The 15,454-nt window shown below is 59.7% G+C and overlaps 2 protein-coding genes across 4 annotated transcripts in view; one reads left to right on the top strand and one right to left on the bottom strand.

Annotated features, from left to right (window-relative positions):
- Positions 1-5,696, top strand: part of NGEF (neuronal guanine nucleotide exchange factor) — a 133,078-nt gene extending 127,382 nt beyond the window's left edge. For all 3 annotated transcript variants that reach the window (NM_001131496.1, XM_063712417.1, XM_024242873.3), the window contains 5 exon segments: positions 268-431; positions 946-1,101; positions 2,140-2,219; positions 3,164-3,268; positions 4,711-5,696. In NM_001131496.1, the coding sequence (NP_001124968.1) occupies positions 268-431; positions 946-1,101; positions 2,140-2,219; positions 3,164-3,268; positions 4,711-4,901 (696 nt within the window). In that variant the 3' untranslated portion in view covers positions 4,902-5,696.
- A 2,260-nt stretch (positions 5,697-7,956) lies between these two features.
- Positions 7,957-14,111, bottom strand: SNORC (secondary ossification center associated regulator of chondrocyte maturation). The gene is made up of 3 exons (XM_009238237.2): positions 13,992-14,111; positions 8,231-8,413; positions 7,957-8,113 (listed from the first exon to the last, which is right to left on the bottom strand). The coding sequence occupies exons 1-3, from the start codon at positions 14,062-14,064 to the stop codon at positions 8,004-8,006; spliced, it is 366 nt and encodes a 121-aa protein (XP_009236512.1). The 5' UTR covers positions 14,065-14,111; the 3' UTR covers positions 7,957-8,003.
- Between the last annotated feature and the right edge of the window lie 1,343 nt (positions 14,112-15,454).

Below are 15,454 nucleotides of genomic sequence, written 5' to 3'. Positions count from 1 at the left end.
CACACACATAGACAGAAGTCTACATGCACAGCACACACACACGCACAGCACACTCATGCCCACAGGGGTGCACATTCACACACACACACACACACAGACCTGCCATTTCTCTGCATCCGTCCAGAACTCGGCCTTTCCCCCCATTTGTGCCTCATGTGTCGGGGCCCTGGGCAGGTGTCAGGGAATGTGACAGACGCAGCACTGGGGACGTGTCCTGGGGAGGGACATTGTGGGCACAGCCCGTCTGATGCCCTTTCCCCGCTGCAGTCAGTGCCCATCATCTCCCACTCACGCTGGCTGCTGAAGCAGGGTGAGCTGCAGCAGATGTCAGGCCCCAAGACCTCTCGGACCCTGAGGACCAAGAAGCTCTTCCACGAAATTTACCTCTTCCTGTTCAACGACCTACTGGTGATCTGCCGGCAGATTCCGGGGTGAGTTGGGGCCCAGGGCACCAGGCGCTCTGGTGGGCAGAGGAGCGTGTTGGGCATTGGGTTTGATTGCAGCCTGGGGGTTGGGGGTGTCGGGACAGAGCTTGGGCTTTTCGGTCAGGTTTAAAGGTCTGTTCTGCTGTGGCCCAGCTTTGGGCCTTTAGCCAAGGTTATTTCACGTTCCTAAGCCTCAGTTTCCCCTCCTGTAAAGTGGGGGTTTTACTCCTAGGGCTGTGAAGGGCCCAGCCCAGTGCGTGATACATAGCGAGTGCTCAGCAGGGCAGCCGCAGTAGAGTCGTCAGCGTTGGCAGGACCATGGTGCTGTCCGCTGTCCGCACCTCGGATGGGCCGCCCTTTTGGGGTGCAGGAGACAGGCGTTCAGGTGGAAGCTTCAGAAGGAGGTGAAGATCAGCCAGTGCTGTGGAGCCAGGCTTGTTGGCCTGCCAAGTGGGGCTCTCCTGGGACCCCCACAGGCCTCCTCGGGGCTGACACGCCTGCCCTTCTCCCTGATCTCCAGAGACAAGTACCAGGTATTTGACTCAGCTCCGCGGGGACTGCTGCGCGTGGAGGAGCTGGAGGACCAGGGCCAGACGCTGGCCAACGTGTTCATCCTGCGGCTGCTGGAGAACGCAGATGACCGGGAGGCCACCTACATGCTAAAGGCGTCCTCTCAGTGAGTGCCTCGCCGCCACACGCCCAGTGCCACCCGTGGCACCTTTCTGTGTGGCCTCGATGCCTATGGGCCTGTCCCCAGGTGGAACAAGGCACCACACACGCTCTGCGTGGAGCCGACCTGCCCATCCTTCCCGTCCAGACCCCGCGCCAATACTTTCTGTGGGGCCACTGGGGGTGGCTGCAGGTTCCTGGATGCGTGTACCTGTGTGTGCGTGTGTGTGCATGTGTGTGTGTGTGTGTGTGTGTGTGTGTGTTCCCTTGGGGCTTCAGACTCTGGGCGAGTCCCTCTTTTTGGATGAGCCCTTTTAGAACCCTTGTCAGGCTGAGTAGGGAACCACCATCTTCCTGCTCCCTGCTGCCACTTGCTGTGTGGCGTTGAGCTCATCTCTTCACCTCTCTGAGCAGCTGGGACCCCTGCCCTGCAGCCCTAGGCCCTCCAAGAGGGACAAGCAAGCTAAATGTGGGGAGAGATGCTTTGCAGGCCCTGAGCCTGGAACTGTGGAGGTTGCAGTGAGCTGAGATTGCAGTGCACTCGTGGAGTGGAACTCCCTTGTGGCCTGCTGAGTTGAGGCTCTGCCCTCCCGTCGTGGCCCCGAAGCTGCCCCTTACCCATAACTCACCAGATATCCTCCCCTGCCCAGACCTGGGGCTACAGCTGACATGGACCAGGGCAGGACCTGTCGGGATGAGAAACTGTGGCTTTGGTGGCATGGCTGTGGTCACGGAATGTGCTCTTACGTGTTATTTGGTGGGACTTGTTACCTTGGGGGCTCACCCTCACTGCCTGACTTCTGAAAGCATCACAGGGGAACATCATAGAGGGGCTCCCCCATGCCCCTCCGTGGGTTCCTGTGTGTGTCAGACCCTGGACCAGCCGGTTTCTGTGGCTCCCCCGAGCTGTCCCTGGGGTGGGCTCGAGCGGTGCTCAGGATGGTGGACGCAGATCCGAGGGGCAGCTAGCTGGGAAGCCTCGTGCCACATCTTGGGGGGCTGCCGTTGATCTGCAGTTGGGGCACTGTCCTCTTCCCTGTGCCAGGAGCGAGATGAAGCGTTGGATGACCTCGCTGGCACCCAACAGGAGGACCAAGTTTGTTTCATTCACATCCCGGCTGCTGGGTAAGTCACCGGTGGGTAAGGGGGCGCCATTTGTGCTGGGGCTGGCCCTGCCCGATGCCGCAGGTGCACGGTGTGCCCTGCCTGGAGGGAAGCCCTCCCTGAGCTGGTGGTCTCAGAGGCCTGCACAGGCCTCCAGGGGCTGCTTCCTACTAGAAACTTAGTATCGGCCAATAACCTGGCATGACCACACTGTGTGAATGCTGGATGGGCCTTAAGTGACAGGTACCACAAAGTCACCAGGAAGAATTTGGACTAAACTCCACTCTGTTTTAGGTTTGCCAGTTGTCCGAAAAGCTTATTAACTAGAAAAAAGCCAGGTGCAGTGGCTCATTCCTGTAATCTCAGAATTTTGGGAGGCTGAGGCGGGTGGATCACCTGAGGTCAGGAGCTCGAGCCAAGCCTGGCCAACACAGCGAAACCCCGTCTCTACTAAAAATACAAAAATTAGCCAGGTGTGGTGGTGTGTGCCTGTAATCCTAATTACTTGGAAGCTGAGGCATGAGAATTCCTTGAACCTGGGATGTGGAGGTTGCAGTGAGCTGAGATTGCACTGCACTCCAGCCTGGTGACAGAGGGAGACTCTGTCTCAAAAAGAAAAAAGCACAAGTCCAGCTGCCTTATGAAGAAGCTGCTAACCCTGATCACGTGAACCCTGTCCTGATCACCCCAAACCACTCCCAGGGCTATCTCCCAGGTACAAAAAGTTCTTTCTGAAGTTTAAACTAAGGCCCCTCACAGCCTTTATGCATGTATTTATTCCCAGAACTCCTGGCTATGTTAATAACGTTTTCTATGGAAACAAATCCTCCTCTTCCTCAGACGAGCCCTTCTGCAGTTGCTGTGGGAGTTTTCCTATTCTAGGCAGGGCTCAGCTGTGGGCTTGGTGGGAGCAGGCAGGTGGGTGGTGCGGTGGTGGGGACGTGCCCGTGCCTCTTGTCCCTCAGACTGCCCCCAGGTCCAGTGCGTGCACCCATACGTGGCTCAGCAGCCAGACGAGCTGACGCTGGAGCTCGCCGACATCCTCAACATCCTGGACAAGACTGATGATGGTGAGGCCCGGGGACCTCCCGTCGGGGCCCCCAGGGGACCCCCCGTCGGGGCCCCCAGGGGACCCCACACGGAGCCTTGCCCTGCAAGGGATGAGGGGGAGGGTGAGAAGCAGATGCCACTACTGGCTGATAGGCTGGTGCCCTGCCATGTCTCTTGCTCCCGAGACGTTCTGCTTGGACACCGCCCATGCTGGCTTCACTGGCCTTTCCTCAGCGTAAAGGAGGAATTGTTTCCAGTGCCTCCCTGTCCTCCCCTAGAGCCGGGAGGCCCCACCTTTCCTCCTTCACAGTGGGCCCAGCCCAAGCGGGTGGCTTCGTGTCCCTCTCCCCTGGCCCTGGCCTCAGCACCCCCATCACAGTGGGAGGGAGGACAACCAGGAACATCCTAACCCTGACCTGACCCAGACCTGTACTTGCAGCTTCAGGTAAAGCCTGTGACCACCAGGCTCGGTGCCCCATGTGGGCCAAGAAGCTGCCCCCAGCTCCTGGCCACCCCTGCTGCTGTCATCAGTACCAAGCGAAGTTCCTCCCAGCCTCTGTAGAATTGAACACTGATCCCCTTTCCCTTTTCAAATCACATCCCTGTCTCTACAGTAATTGTTCCTGATCCAAATCCCCAAAGTATACAACCGCATCTTCCCCGCTTCCTCCTCTCCTGCCGGGTCCTGGTAGAAGGCCTCAGGCTGTGACCTCCAGGGGAGGCCTTCTCCAGGCAGTCCCTCTTGCGGGCTGTTCCCAAAGGCCCAGGGGCTCTCCTGCCCTCTTCCCATGGAATATAACTAGCCTGCTCCCCTCCCAAATGAGACCTGCAGAGGGCATGCCCCAGGCCTCTTAGCTCCCAGGTTGGGACACACTACACATCAGCCACAAGCTCTGAGCAAAGGCCTGGTGATCTCTAGGGGAGGGGAGAGGTAGAGAAACAGGGCAGGGAGAAGCCAGATGACGCTGAGACTACTCGTGCTGTCAGTTCACGATGGGCCCTCTCCACTGACCACACCGGCCCTCAGGAGGCCAGGCCTGGGAGGATCGGCCCCACAAGAGGCTAATGACACAGTCCAGGCCGGCTAACCACGTGCTCAGCTGCCACCCCCACCAGCCCCTTGAATGCCTCCAGCTTTTTGGAGTGGCCCTTGGGGTCTCCTGGGCTCGTGTAGGGCAGCATAGAATTGCCGAGGGTCCCAGAGTGGGTTCCAAAGTCAACGTGGAACTGCGTGGCACAGAGCAGGCCTTGTTCTGTGCAGGTACCCGCGCACCTCCCAGCTTATAGGGGTGACTCCAGTCTGAGCATCTCAGCAGAGGTGTGCAGAGCCGCTGCCTTTTGGGAAGGCTAGCTGGACCCCTAGTGTCCCGCCACAGATGGGGGCCCTGGCCAGGAGGGAGCCTCTGTGCAGCCTGTGCCCTGCAGGAGCACCTGACCTTCTCTCCCTCCCCTCCATGCACAGGGTGGATCTTTGGCGAGCGTCTGCACGACCAGGAGAGAGGCTGGTTCCCCAGCTCCATGACTGAGGAGATCTTGAATCCCAAGATCCGGTCCCAGAACCTCAAGGAATGTTTCCGTGTCCACAAGATGGATGACCCTCAGCGCAGCCAGAACAAGGACCGCAGGAAGCTGGGCAGCCGGAATCGGCAATGACCCCCACCCAGGGGGCCGGTGGGAGCAGGGCCTGTATGAGACCCCGGCAGAAGGTGGGGGGCTCTGGGAAGCACATGCCAGCGCCTCCCCAGGTGGCAGGATCTGGCTTGGGGTGCCCGGCCCTCATCCCTGCCCACGCAGTGAGTGCTCATGTGTCTTGGCCCCTTGCTCGCAAACTGGATAAAGGGTGCCCAAGCCTCTCCTGATGCATTTGTAAACAAGAAGGTTTCAGCAGTATTATGCCACCTCCCTCATGCCTCCGAGGGGGTGGAAGGGGGTGGGCACACTCGAGGGCCCCCCACACCCCTGGCCCCCAGGGACTGGAAGAGGCTCCCAACCCAGAGTGTCCCTGTGGGAGGCAGGCAGAAGGTGACAATTGACATGATTTCCTGCACGCGTCCTCCTCTACCTTGGAAGCAGTTAGAATCCACCAGGCACAGATGAGGCCGCCCTTGCCTGACAGAGCTTGATGAGCAGGCCTTGGTCTCCAGTTCCCAGGACTGAGAGCCCAGCTGCCTCTGTCCACCCTTCCCCAGGCCTCTGCCAGCCTCTGGCTGCACGGTCAGGCCCTGCTCCACGGCAGGCCTGCCAGAGCTTGGCTGGGGACCCCTCCCGCCTCTGGCTCCCTGATGGGCTGGATGTAACTTGTGTCTTCTAGCCCCTTAAGGAGCCCAGGTGTTTTAAGGAATGAATTGGTCACTGCATCTTATATCGATTATGGTTCTGAGAAAAGCAAATATTACTTTTGGCTGCATTAAAAGAAGCATCATATATAAAATAAAGAAGATGAAGGTCTACTCTTTATTGCCCTCGTACACAAAGGAAGGGGGTGTTTGGTTCCAGGCAGTGAGAGAGGAGCACCCCTTCAAGGCTGGTCGAGGAGGCATGTCCCAAAGGAAGGGTTCAAGGAGGTTTCCAGAGAGGAAGGAACAGTCAGGGCCTTGCCTCAGCATGGGAGCGGATTTGGGCCTCCACTCGTAGGACTCCAGAAACAGAAAGGGCTGTTTGACGGAGCTGGGGACGCCCCTCTGCTGCAGTGGAAGTGAGGACACAGCTTTGGAAGACCGCGGAGGCCCTGAAGTGTCCATGGTCGGGGGCCCTACCGGGGATCTCACCACAGGCGTGGGGCTGGGACTTCCTGCACTGCCCAGAAACAGGCCCTGGGCCCTTCACACCTTCAGTTACCCAGAGCCGCACCCCCTCCCCTTGCTCCAGCTCCACCTCAGTGTGCTGAGGGGTCCTGTGTGCCCAGGACCACGCTCTCTGCCAGGACACAGTTTCCCTGCTCGCCAGAACAGGCCTCTGCTTTAGATCCGGTGGGACTTTGTAGCGTCTTCCCACAGGCCACAGCAGGCTGCTCGGACCTCAGACCCTCTGAGAATCACAGAGATGCACAGGCATGTGACACTGGTTCCACCGGAGAGGGAGGCCCCCTGGTCCCAGTGAGGGGCTGTGATGCACCCGTTGGTGGGGGAGTGCTTGCAGAGTGGGGAAAGGGAAAGAGGGGGCCATCTCTCGTCCCTGGAGGGGAGGGTTGGGAAGGAGCTGGGTGGCCATTGGTCCCCGTGCCTTTTGAGGCTGGGAAACAGCATGTTGAGTTGGATCGTCCACTCTGATGAAGGCTTTGGTTACTCAAGGTTATGTGAGATGAAGTAAGTTAACCAATTAGGAAAATAGGTCAGTTTCATAGCACTCCTTTATAAGCAGAATCATTTAACTCACAGTGTATTTTGGGGAGACTGGTTGATTGGGAAGCTGTTAACAGACTTGGATGAGGCCTTGACCCCCATCCCCCAGTGTGTGAGAGATGCGCGGGCACCACCTGGGCTTGAGTGTCCAGGAGGAGAAAGTCACGGCAGGAAACAGTGCCATGGGGAGCTCAGGGACACCAAAGGGGCCAAAACAGCTGCTAGAGAAAATGAATTTTTAAAAAAGAGAAGCAGCTTGCCCTCCAGCAGCATTCCCACTCAGGAATCTTCAGATACATTAAGCTGTCCCCAAGGGGTCTGCTGGCCTCCAAATTGTCCAGCCCTTCCCTCCAAAGGCCCTGGGGACTGGGGTAGGGACCAAGTTCCCACTTCCTGCTGTGCCGTGCAGGTTAAATGATCAAAGGATCAAAGTTTACATCTCTAAATGCTTCCGAGGTGGGGATCCTGGACCAGGCTCCTCACCCTCACTCCGCCCCGACGCTCTGAGGGTGAAGTGGGGTGAGTAGAGCTGGGAAAGTCGTTTTCTCTCCCTGAACAAACGAACCGTGGGCGTGGGGGCTGCCGGCCCCCAGCCAGGCCTGGGGGGTGAGAGTAGGAAGCAGGGGCAGGCAGTGTCCGGCGTCGACTCTCGACTCATCCTGCCCCTGAGGCTCCCTGGTCAGAGGGGGGCCTGGGGCTGCTGGTCTGAGCCCGCGGATGGGGCCCTGGCTGCGGGACTCAGAATCAAGACGTCCCCCCAAAACAACGCGGCCTCTGGCTGGGAGCGCCGACGGCCCCCGCCCTCCCCCGGCCCGGCCTCAAAGAGCGGCGGGCCCCGGGATCTCCGTCGGCCTCTGCCGCCCTCGCGCTTACCTCCTCACGGAACGCTCTGAACGCCAGCGGAGCGGGATGGGGGGCAGGCCCCGGGGAGCGCGGCGAGCCCCTCGGCCCGCGCCCAGGCAGAGGAGGCGGCGCCGGGAGAAGAGGCCGCCCGTGGCGTGGCCCCGGCCGTGACGGTGGCCCCGGCCGGGCTAAGACCGCTGGCCGCACACCCGCTCCGATGCCCTGGCGGCCCCGGCGCAGGCGCACCGGGGACGCACATGCGGCGCGCTCCTGAGGCACTCCAGCCGTGGTGCACGCGGACGCCGAGCCGCGCGGCCCTGCGCGCGCTCACGTGCACGCCACACGCGGGCGGGCTCGGACATGCTGTGCGCTCACGCACGCCCCGGCGCCCCTGCGGGGAATTCGGGCGCGCCTCCGGACCCGCGCGCGTGCACGGCACCCACCCTCGGCCCCGCGCGCACCCCTGCACTGAGCGCTCGCCTGCACGCGCGGACACGCACGCGCGGACATACAGGCGCGTGAGGAGTGCAGCCGAGTCGCGCCGCGGCCGGGCGCGGCCCCTTTATTCGCTTCAGGAGGCGGAAAACTTTCTCAGCGCGACGACCACGAGCGCCAGCACCACGCAGGTGGCCAGCAGGGCGGCGATCACGATGGCCGCGATGGCGCCAGGCCCCAGCGACCCTGCGGAGGACGGAGGACCACGTCACCTGCTAGCCCCCGCCTGGCCGGCCCTCCTCCCCGCGCCCCCCGCCCCTCCTAATTTCTCCCTCTCCCCTCCCTCCCCCGCCCCGCCCGTACCGCCGCCCTGGTCCAGCCGCTCCTGCGCGGTGCTGTCCTCGGGTCCCGGCGCGACGGTGGGGGCTGGGGGACCGGTGTCCACGGGCTCCCGGCCGGGGCTGGTGCTCTCCACGGGGCCTTCTCCCGACGGCAGCTCGGCCGGCTCGTTCCACAGCGTGGGCACGGGCTCCTGTGGAACATCATCTGCAAAGCCAAGGAGAGGTGCTGGGGCCCCAGGTGACAGGGCCGACAGGGACTTCACCCCCCACCTCTAGGTTAAGCAAGTTGCGGGTGGCGCTGTGTGAGGGGTCTGGGCTCAGCGCTGCACTAGCCCTCACATTTCCCAGGCTAAGAAGCTGAAGCCAGTGCATTGCTCCCTCCGGTAGGGCAGGGCCGGTGGGTGGGCAGGAGTGTCTGTTCAGTGTAAGGGAGGTGCCCCCTGCAAAGCCCTTCTCTGCTCATAGGGTTGGGAGTTGGCAGGATTTGGGGTACCCAGGGACCAGAGAGCAGAAAGGAGACATTCTCAGTCCCGCAGAAAGCACAGGCTGAGACGCCTGCATGATAACCCCCGCCCTGTATCCTCACCAGCCAGCCCACCCCAGTTGTCCTCCCCTGATCACCACCCCAACCCTGGGCCATCCATCCCCGGCAACCAGACAGGAGGCCCCAGAAACGCTGGAAAGCTCAACATGGGGATGGTAGGTCGGCTCCTGGCCTCTCCAGCCCAGCCAGACCATCTGACATCGCAGTGTTAGCAGAGCAGGCCTGCCCATGTCCTAATCTCTCTCTCTCTCTCTCTCTCTCTTTTTGAAACAGAGTCTTGCTCTGTGCCTAGGCTAGAGTGAAGTGGTACGATCTCGGCTCACTGCAGCCTCCGCCTCCCGGGTTCAAGCAAGCGATTCTCCTGCCTCAGCCTGCAGAGTAGCTGGGACTACAGGCACCTGCCACTACGCCCAGCTAATTTTTGTATTTTTAGTTGAGACAGGGTTTGCCATGTTGGCCAGGCTGATTTTGAATTCCTGACCTCAGCTGATCCACCTGTGTCGGCCTCCCAAAGTGCTGCGATTACAGGTGTGAGCCACTGCAGCCCGCCCCATGCTCTAATCTCAACTGGGATAGAGACTGTGATCCAGGGACACTCGACCCTCAAGCTGGTCCCCTGGATGAGCTTGGGGATGTCCCGACACCTCATCTCTTTGACTCCAGCTATACTGTGGTGTGGGAACTGCTTTTATCCCCATTTCAGAGACAAGAAACCCAAGGCTTGGGGATAAGCTGTGGCGGTGGTGAGCACAGGTGGGCTGAAGCCCTTGGACAGTTGCAGGAGCAGTTGTGCTGCCCAGAAACAGTGTAGGGAGGCTGCCGTTCTGTGAACAGACCCTGCCGGCCAGCCCGTGACCCTAGGGCACATTTTGTCCCTGCAGGGTCCATCTCTGAGCGCTGGGGCAAGAGTCAAGCCAGACACTTGCCCTCCTCGTAGGTTCACCAGCACCCAGAGAGGGGGATGCTCGAGAAGACACAGAGGTCCTTCCAGGGTTTTCTGGCCAGTTGTGTCCATCTAGGGCAAACCACGCAGAAACATCAGCCAACCCAGACTCAGGGTCAGTCTTAAAGTAAATGGGCCTTCCCAAATGTCAAAGTCAGGAAAAACAAAGAAAGACCGAAAGGTTCTAGGTCAGAGACTAAGGAGACAGCGCAATGTTCCTGGACCGGGAGGGACAGGCCTGTGATCGGAGACTCGGGTCCGTTGGTGAAGTTTGAACAGAGTGTGGCTTAGGACTGCCTCAGTGCTCATTTCCTGGTTTTGATAGCTGACTCCGATGTGTAAGAGAATGTTCTTGTTCTTAGGAAGAATTTAGGGGCAAAGGAACATGACTTCTGCAACTTGCTCTCAAATGATTTCAGCATTCAGATAGAAAGAGGATTCAGCAATGTAGCAAAATGTTGGCAGTGGCAAGACTAGGCGGATGGACTCCTGGAGTTCATTGGAGTATTTGTGCAACTTTTCTGTAAACTTCACATCTTTCCACAATAAAATGTTAGCAGGTCCCTGGCTTCCGGGCCTCTCTCAAGCCTGGAGAGGTCAGTTGCAAGGCTCAGCTCTGAGACAGCTTACTGACCTTTCACCTGACCTGCCACATTCCCTAGGGCTGGCCCAAGGCAGAACCCCTTTCCAGAAAAGACCTCTGGCAGGAGGCCCCAGGGGTGGAAGGCCCATTGACCCCCAACTGGGGAGGCTTCCCTCCCGAGGGGCCCAAGGCTGCACTGCAGCACTGATGTCTCTCCAGCCTCCCACCAACCTTGAAGACCACCCTGAGAGGAGGGGAAGTGACCCAGCCAGGCCTCCCATGTCGCAGCCAGGGAGGCAGGGGTCTGCAGCCTTGCAGCCCCCATGGAAGGTCCCAGGCCCCTGGTGTGCTGCCTCAGGCTTCTAGGGGCTGAGCAGGTAAAAGGCCTGAGTGTGCCCACCGCCTGGCAGGCACCAGGGTCTAGGCTCACTGACTGCCTGAACATGTCCAAAGAAATGGACAAATGACACACCCAAGACAGACTGGCAGGCAGGCACCTCCCTGCATCCGGAAGCCGTGGCAGAGCTGCTGGGTACCAGGTCCAGCTGACCCGGGTGGCATCTGCAGGAATCAGCTGAGGAGTGGCAGGCCTCCAGCCCCTGAGAAGGCAGGGCTCAGTCCCCGGGCCAGCCCAGCAGGGGTGAGCCGCCACCCTTGACAGTACCCTCTGAGCAGGGCAGTGGGGAGCCCCACTCAGGCCCTGTCCCCATCTGTCCCCTGTGACCCAGCCTGTCTCTGTTGTCCCCACCACCAGACATACCTGCCCTGGCCTCCTCCCACTGTACACAGCCCCCTCCTGTCCAGCCAGGCCATGAAGCTTTCTAATCAGGAGGGCTGAGGCCTATCCTTGCTCCATCAGGCTCTCACCCTGGACTTCGTGCCCCAATCCACCTTCCTGACCTGTGAGACAGGGGTTCAGACTATGCTGTCAAGCATCTTGCACAAGGAGGTAACTGTGTGAACACCAGCATCTTCAGCTGCTGCGTCTGGCCTGGGGCGCGCCTCTGGACACAAGCCCAGCTGCTGTGGGTCTGCAGCCGCTGGCCCCCACAGGAATCCCTCAAGGCTGGCCCAGTACCGATCTGCACACAAGCGGCCAGGGCCCCAGGGGCCACCAGCTCCCTGCCAACCTAGGCTGGTGCCCAAGTGGCAGACACATAGGCTCGGAATGACAGCCTGCGCTCAGCCACCAATCCACCAGGAAAAGGGGTGCCGCTGCCAGGGAGGGGCCGAGGCACTTCTTATCCTCATCTATGTTTCTAGAATTTACTCCAGTAAGAAGGGAAAGCAAAGCTGAGAGGCAATTCCCATCTTCCCCCAAATCCATCCTTCTGGGAAGCTGGGAGCAGAGCAGTTTCCCAGCAGGAATCCTGTCTGGGGAGGGCAGAGATGAGGCAGGAGCGAAGGTGTGGAGGACGGAACTCATGGCATGGCAGGCAGGCAGTGAATAGGCCAGGGTGACAGAAAGTGAGGTTGGCAAAGAGGTGGGGGCACGGAGGACCCCAAGAAAGTTCCAGGCGGTAATGAGGCCCAGACTCCATTGACCAGAATTAGCCATGTGGTGTGACTATGCGCTCTGACCCAGGGAAGCAGGGGCTGGTGGCACTGCCACAAGCCTGGGCACCACGGGCTCTCTCCCAGCCCCACTGGCCCCAGCCGCCCTGCCTTTTGGTAAATAAGTTTGTTCTGACCACAGGGCCCTGAGGCCAGGCGCCTCTGCTCACAGACAGCCTTTGTGTGGGCCATGAAGGGCCTTTTCATCCCTGCCCTGGCCTCCTGCCCGCTCAGCCCGGCCTGCTCCCACCTCAGTAGCTGAGGCCACAGGCCCCCAACAGGGAGGGCCTGTGCCTCAGATGGGGCCTGGGCCTCAGCCCGCAAGGCCGCTCCTTCCCTTCCTGTCTGCTACAGGACCCCAGCCAACAGCAGAGGGCCATGTACACACCTGCCCAGAGCTCCCAGCCCAGGGGTGGGGTGCTGAGAGCCTCCCAAACGCTCTCACAAGAACAATAGCCAGAACCCCAGAGACTCCGGGGTTGGGAAGGACTGGTCTGGCCCCTGCGGGGCGCCTGCCTGCTCTTGGTAGGACACATGGAGGGAAGTGGGGCAGTGAGGCCAGGTGAGGTCCTGGCTGTCCCCAAGGCATCCTGTGGTGGCAGAGGAAGCCCACCCGCCTACAATGATTAGGGACAGTCTGGCCTGGGAACTCTGGCTGGCAGCCTGGGCCAGGAGGGTCAGCCACACAGGAGCAGCAACCTGGGCAGGAGCCACAGGCAGCCCGGGCCCAGCGGGCAGGAGCCAGGGCCTCCCCTTCGGCCCACGCGGACCACCAGGCTGGAGAAGCAGCTTCATCCCAGTGAGGGGCTGCAAAGATCACAGCCCCAGGATCCAAGCCATGGAAGATGCCACCTTCCCCTTTAGGTCCCTTCCCCCCATCCTGGGGACACCGCATGGCTCGCCTAAGCTGGCGCCTCTTCCACCACAAGGGAGGCTGGTGCCCTCCCAGCTTGCGGGAGGAAGTAGAGTTCTGTTGAGACCACCCTGTGCCAGGGAGGGGCTCAGACCACGGAATCCGCATTCCCGTGATGTTCACCGAGCGCTAACTGGATGTGGGGCCCATCCCAAAAGCTCCACACGTCTGAACTCACGAGGCCTCACAGCCCCCTGCAAGTGAGGCAGAGCGTGGCGGTATCACCATCCTACAGATGAGGAGAAGGCACAGAGAGGTTAAGAAACCGCCCGGTCAAGACTGAGCACACCCTGGCCTCGAGCTTCTTCCTGGGCGTCCAGGGAGAAGCCAATAGTCCCCGGGGCTCCTCGCTGTCACCCAGACCTCCCAGGGTGTGGCCAAGGGGGCCTCCCCAGGCCTGTCGTCCCCCAGAAGCTCTCCCCAGGCCATCCTTTCACGACTGCAGTCCACCTTTCTCAGATCCGCGGGCACCCTCCAGAAGACCCAGGCTGCAGGGTCCCTGAAACCCGCTACTGTGACACAGAAGCCGGCTGCCCTTTGATCCAACTCCCGGCCAACAGGAGCAAAGACCACCTGTAACCCTTCTGCGCCCTTTGTCTCTCAGGCTCTGAAGCCAGCCTGGGCCAGTCTTCCCCTCTCCACAGGGCCCTTGGGAGCCTGCCAGAGGCCTCCCTCTCGTGGGACCCCAGAGTCCGCCACTCTGATCTCAGTCCAGAGGTCCACACCATTTTGCAGAGGGATCTTGGGCCTTGTATTCTTTCTCTCTCTGGAGCCTTTCCCCAGATGGGGACAGTACCTGGGTCCTCATTCTCTAAGGACGTCGCAGAAACAAGCAGGGAAGCTTTTGAAAGTAATCAGCAAGGCTCTGCACTCCTCTAGCCCCTCAGCTGCTTGTCCTGTGCCTGGTGCCCCGGCTGCCTCCCAGACCTGGGAGACTTCAGATTTTAAAGTGCTAGAGCAATTCCCATGTCCCCCCCAACAGCAAAACATCCCTGGGCCTGCCCCCCAAGTTGTCCTCCTTCTCCAGAGGCCATTATCCCTCCTGCTAACAGTTTCCTGAGACGTCCATCCCACACAGCTGCTGCCAGCCGGCCTCACAAGAGCTCTTCACAGAATCACCCCAAATAGTCGTCCCATCTCCTGTGAGGGGGCTTCCTCCCCAGTGAACGTTGAAGAATCTGGCCCCAAGGTAGTTATCGGCCCTGGGAGGCTAGTGGTGGCTGAGATAAGGGCCTTCACCCCTTACCTGTGAGCACCGCAGGGGCCAGAACCCCGGAGACCAGCAGCAGCGCCATGCGCAGGGCCAGACAGGATGCCATCCTGCCGGGAGTGAGGGCAGCGGCGGGCGGGATGCACGGAGGACTGCGCTGGTTAACTTCAGGGCAGTGAGAAAGAGGCATCAAAGGGCTGGGAAGGGTTTTCATCAATGCAAACTCTGTCCTCCTGGGACACCGTGCCCGCACATTCCCCCCCCCGCCAACACACACACACAAGAGCTCACAGAACAGACCTGCTTTCCTGAACCTGGGAGCAGCCCCGCTCTTGGAGAGGGAAAGAGGAAATTGCCTGTGCTCTCTCTCTTTCTCCACCCCCCAACACACACACACCTCCCACACTTACTCCTGGACTACTGAAAGTGAAAGGTTTTCAGGCTTTCTTGTGCAAAAGAATCACCCAGGGAACTTGAAACATGCAGCTGCCTCTGGCCACTGTGTTTCAGTGGGACTTGGGTAGCCCAGGGAATCTGCATGTTAGTGCCTGTGGCCTGGGCTTGGGGAAATTTGGCCTGAAGAAGGCAGCACTGAGTGCAGGATGGACTCCGCTCACCTCTGGGTTCTCCATGCCTGGCCCGGAGTAGGTGCTCAGTGCTTGTTGAAGAAGGACTTTTAAAGCAGTTTTGATCCAAACCCTCAGGCAGCTCTAGTCTTTCCTAAAACGCTCCTGTCTCCTCTTTCACTCTCTGCCTCCCTAGACCCCTGTGCACTTATGACATCCATTTCCAGGCTGGGCCTGGCTCAGAACTTAGCCCCACTGCCCACTGCTCCTCAACAGCTCCACAGGGTATCTAACGAGCGGCTACAACTTACAGTGTCCAAAGCAAACCTTGACTCTACTGCCCCTTCCCTCACTCAGTCAATGGAATCCCAGTTCCCCGCTCCCAGATGTTCTAGCCACACAATGAAGTCATCAAAGGTCTCTCTTTCCCTCACTTCCCACGTCTGAGCCCTCAGAGTTCTGTCAGCGCCCCCTACTTCACACCTTGATGGTTTCCCACTGCGCTAAGGGCTTGCCTCGGCCCTGCTCAGCTTCCCACCCATGACTCTATGTTTCAGTCCACTGGCCATGACTAGGCTCCCCCAACAAACCCCCAGATCCTGCCTCAGGGCCTTTGCATGTTCCCCTCTCCTTCTCCCAGAAGGCAGTCCCTGTGGTGATTATGTGGCCACCCCTTCCATTCAAGCCTCAGCTTGATAAGTCAGCCTCTCAATCCCCCCATCACTTCACTTTTAATTTCTTTTTAGCATGCGTATTTATATGAAATTACCTTGTACTTTTTTGTTAATTTTTTGAGGAGCAACACATATTCTGTGAAGCACACAAATTTTTTTTCTTTTTTCTTTTTTTTTTGAGACGGATTTTCACTCTTGTTGCCCAGGCTGGAAAGCAATGGCGTGATCTTGGTTCACGGCAACCTCTGCCTCCCAGGTT

The sequence above is a fragment of the Pongo abelii genome, chromosome 11, assembly GCF_028885655.2.
Source record: "Pongo abelii isolate AG06213 chromosome 11, NHGRI_mPonAbe1-v2.0_pri, whole genome shotgun sequence".
Classification (NCBI taxonomy): domain Eukaryota; kingdom Metazoa; phylum Chordata; class Mammalia; order Primates; family Hominidae; genus Pongo; species Pongo abelii.
The sequence above is the reverse complement of the archived record's forward strand: the minus strand, read 5'-3'. Positions and strand labels throughout refer to the sequence as shown.

Coding starts and splice junctions, on each gene's coding strand:
- SNORC (XM_009238237.2), bottom strand. CDS start 14,064: ATGGCATCCTGTCTGGCCCTGCGCATGGCGCTGCTGCTGGTCTCCGGG. Junction 8,414..13,991: donor GGCCCCTGCGGTGCTCACAG/GTAAGGGGTGAA, acceptor TTGGCTTTGCAG/ATGATGTTCCACAGGAGCCC. Junction 8,114..8,230: donor GCGGCTGGACCAGGGCGGCG/GTACGGGCGGGG, acceptor CGTCCTCCGCAG/GGTCGCTGGGGCCTGGCGCC.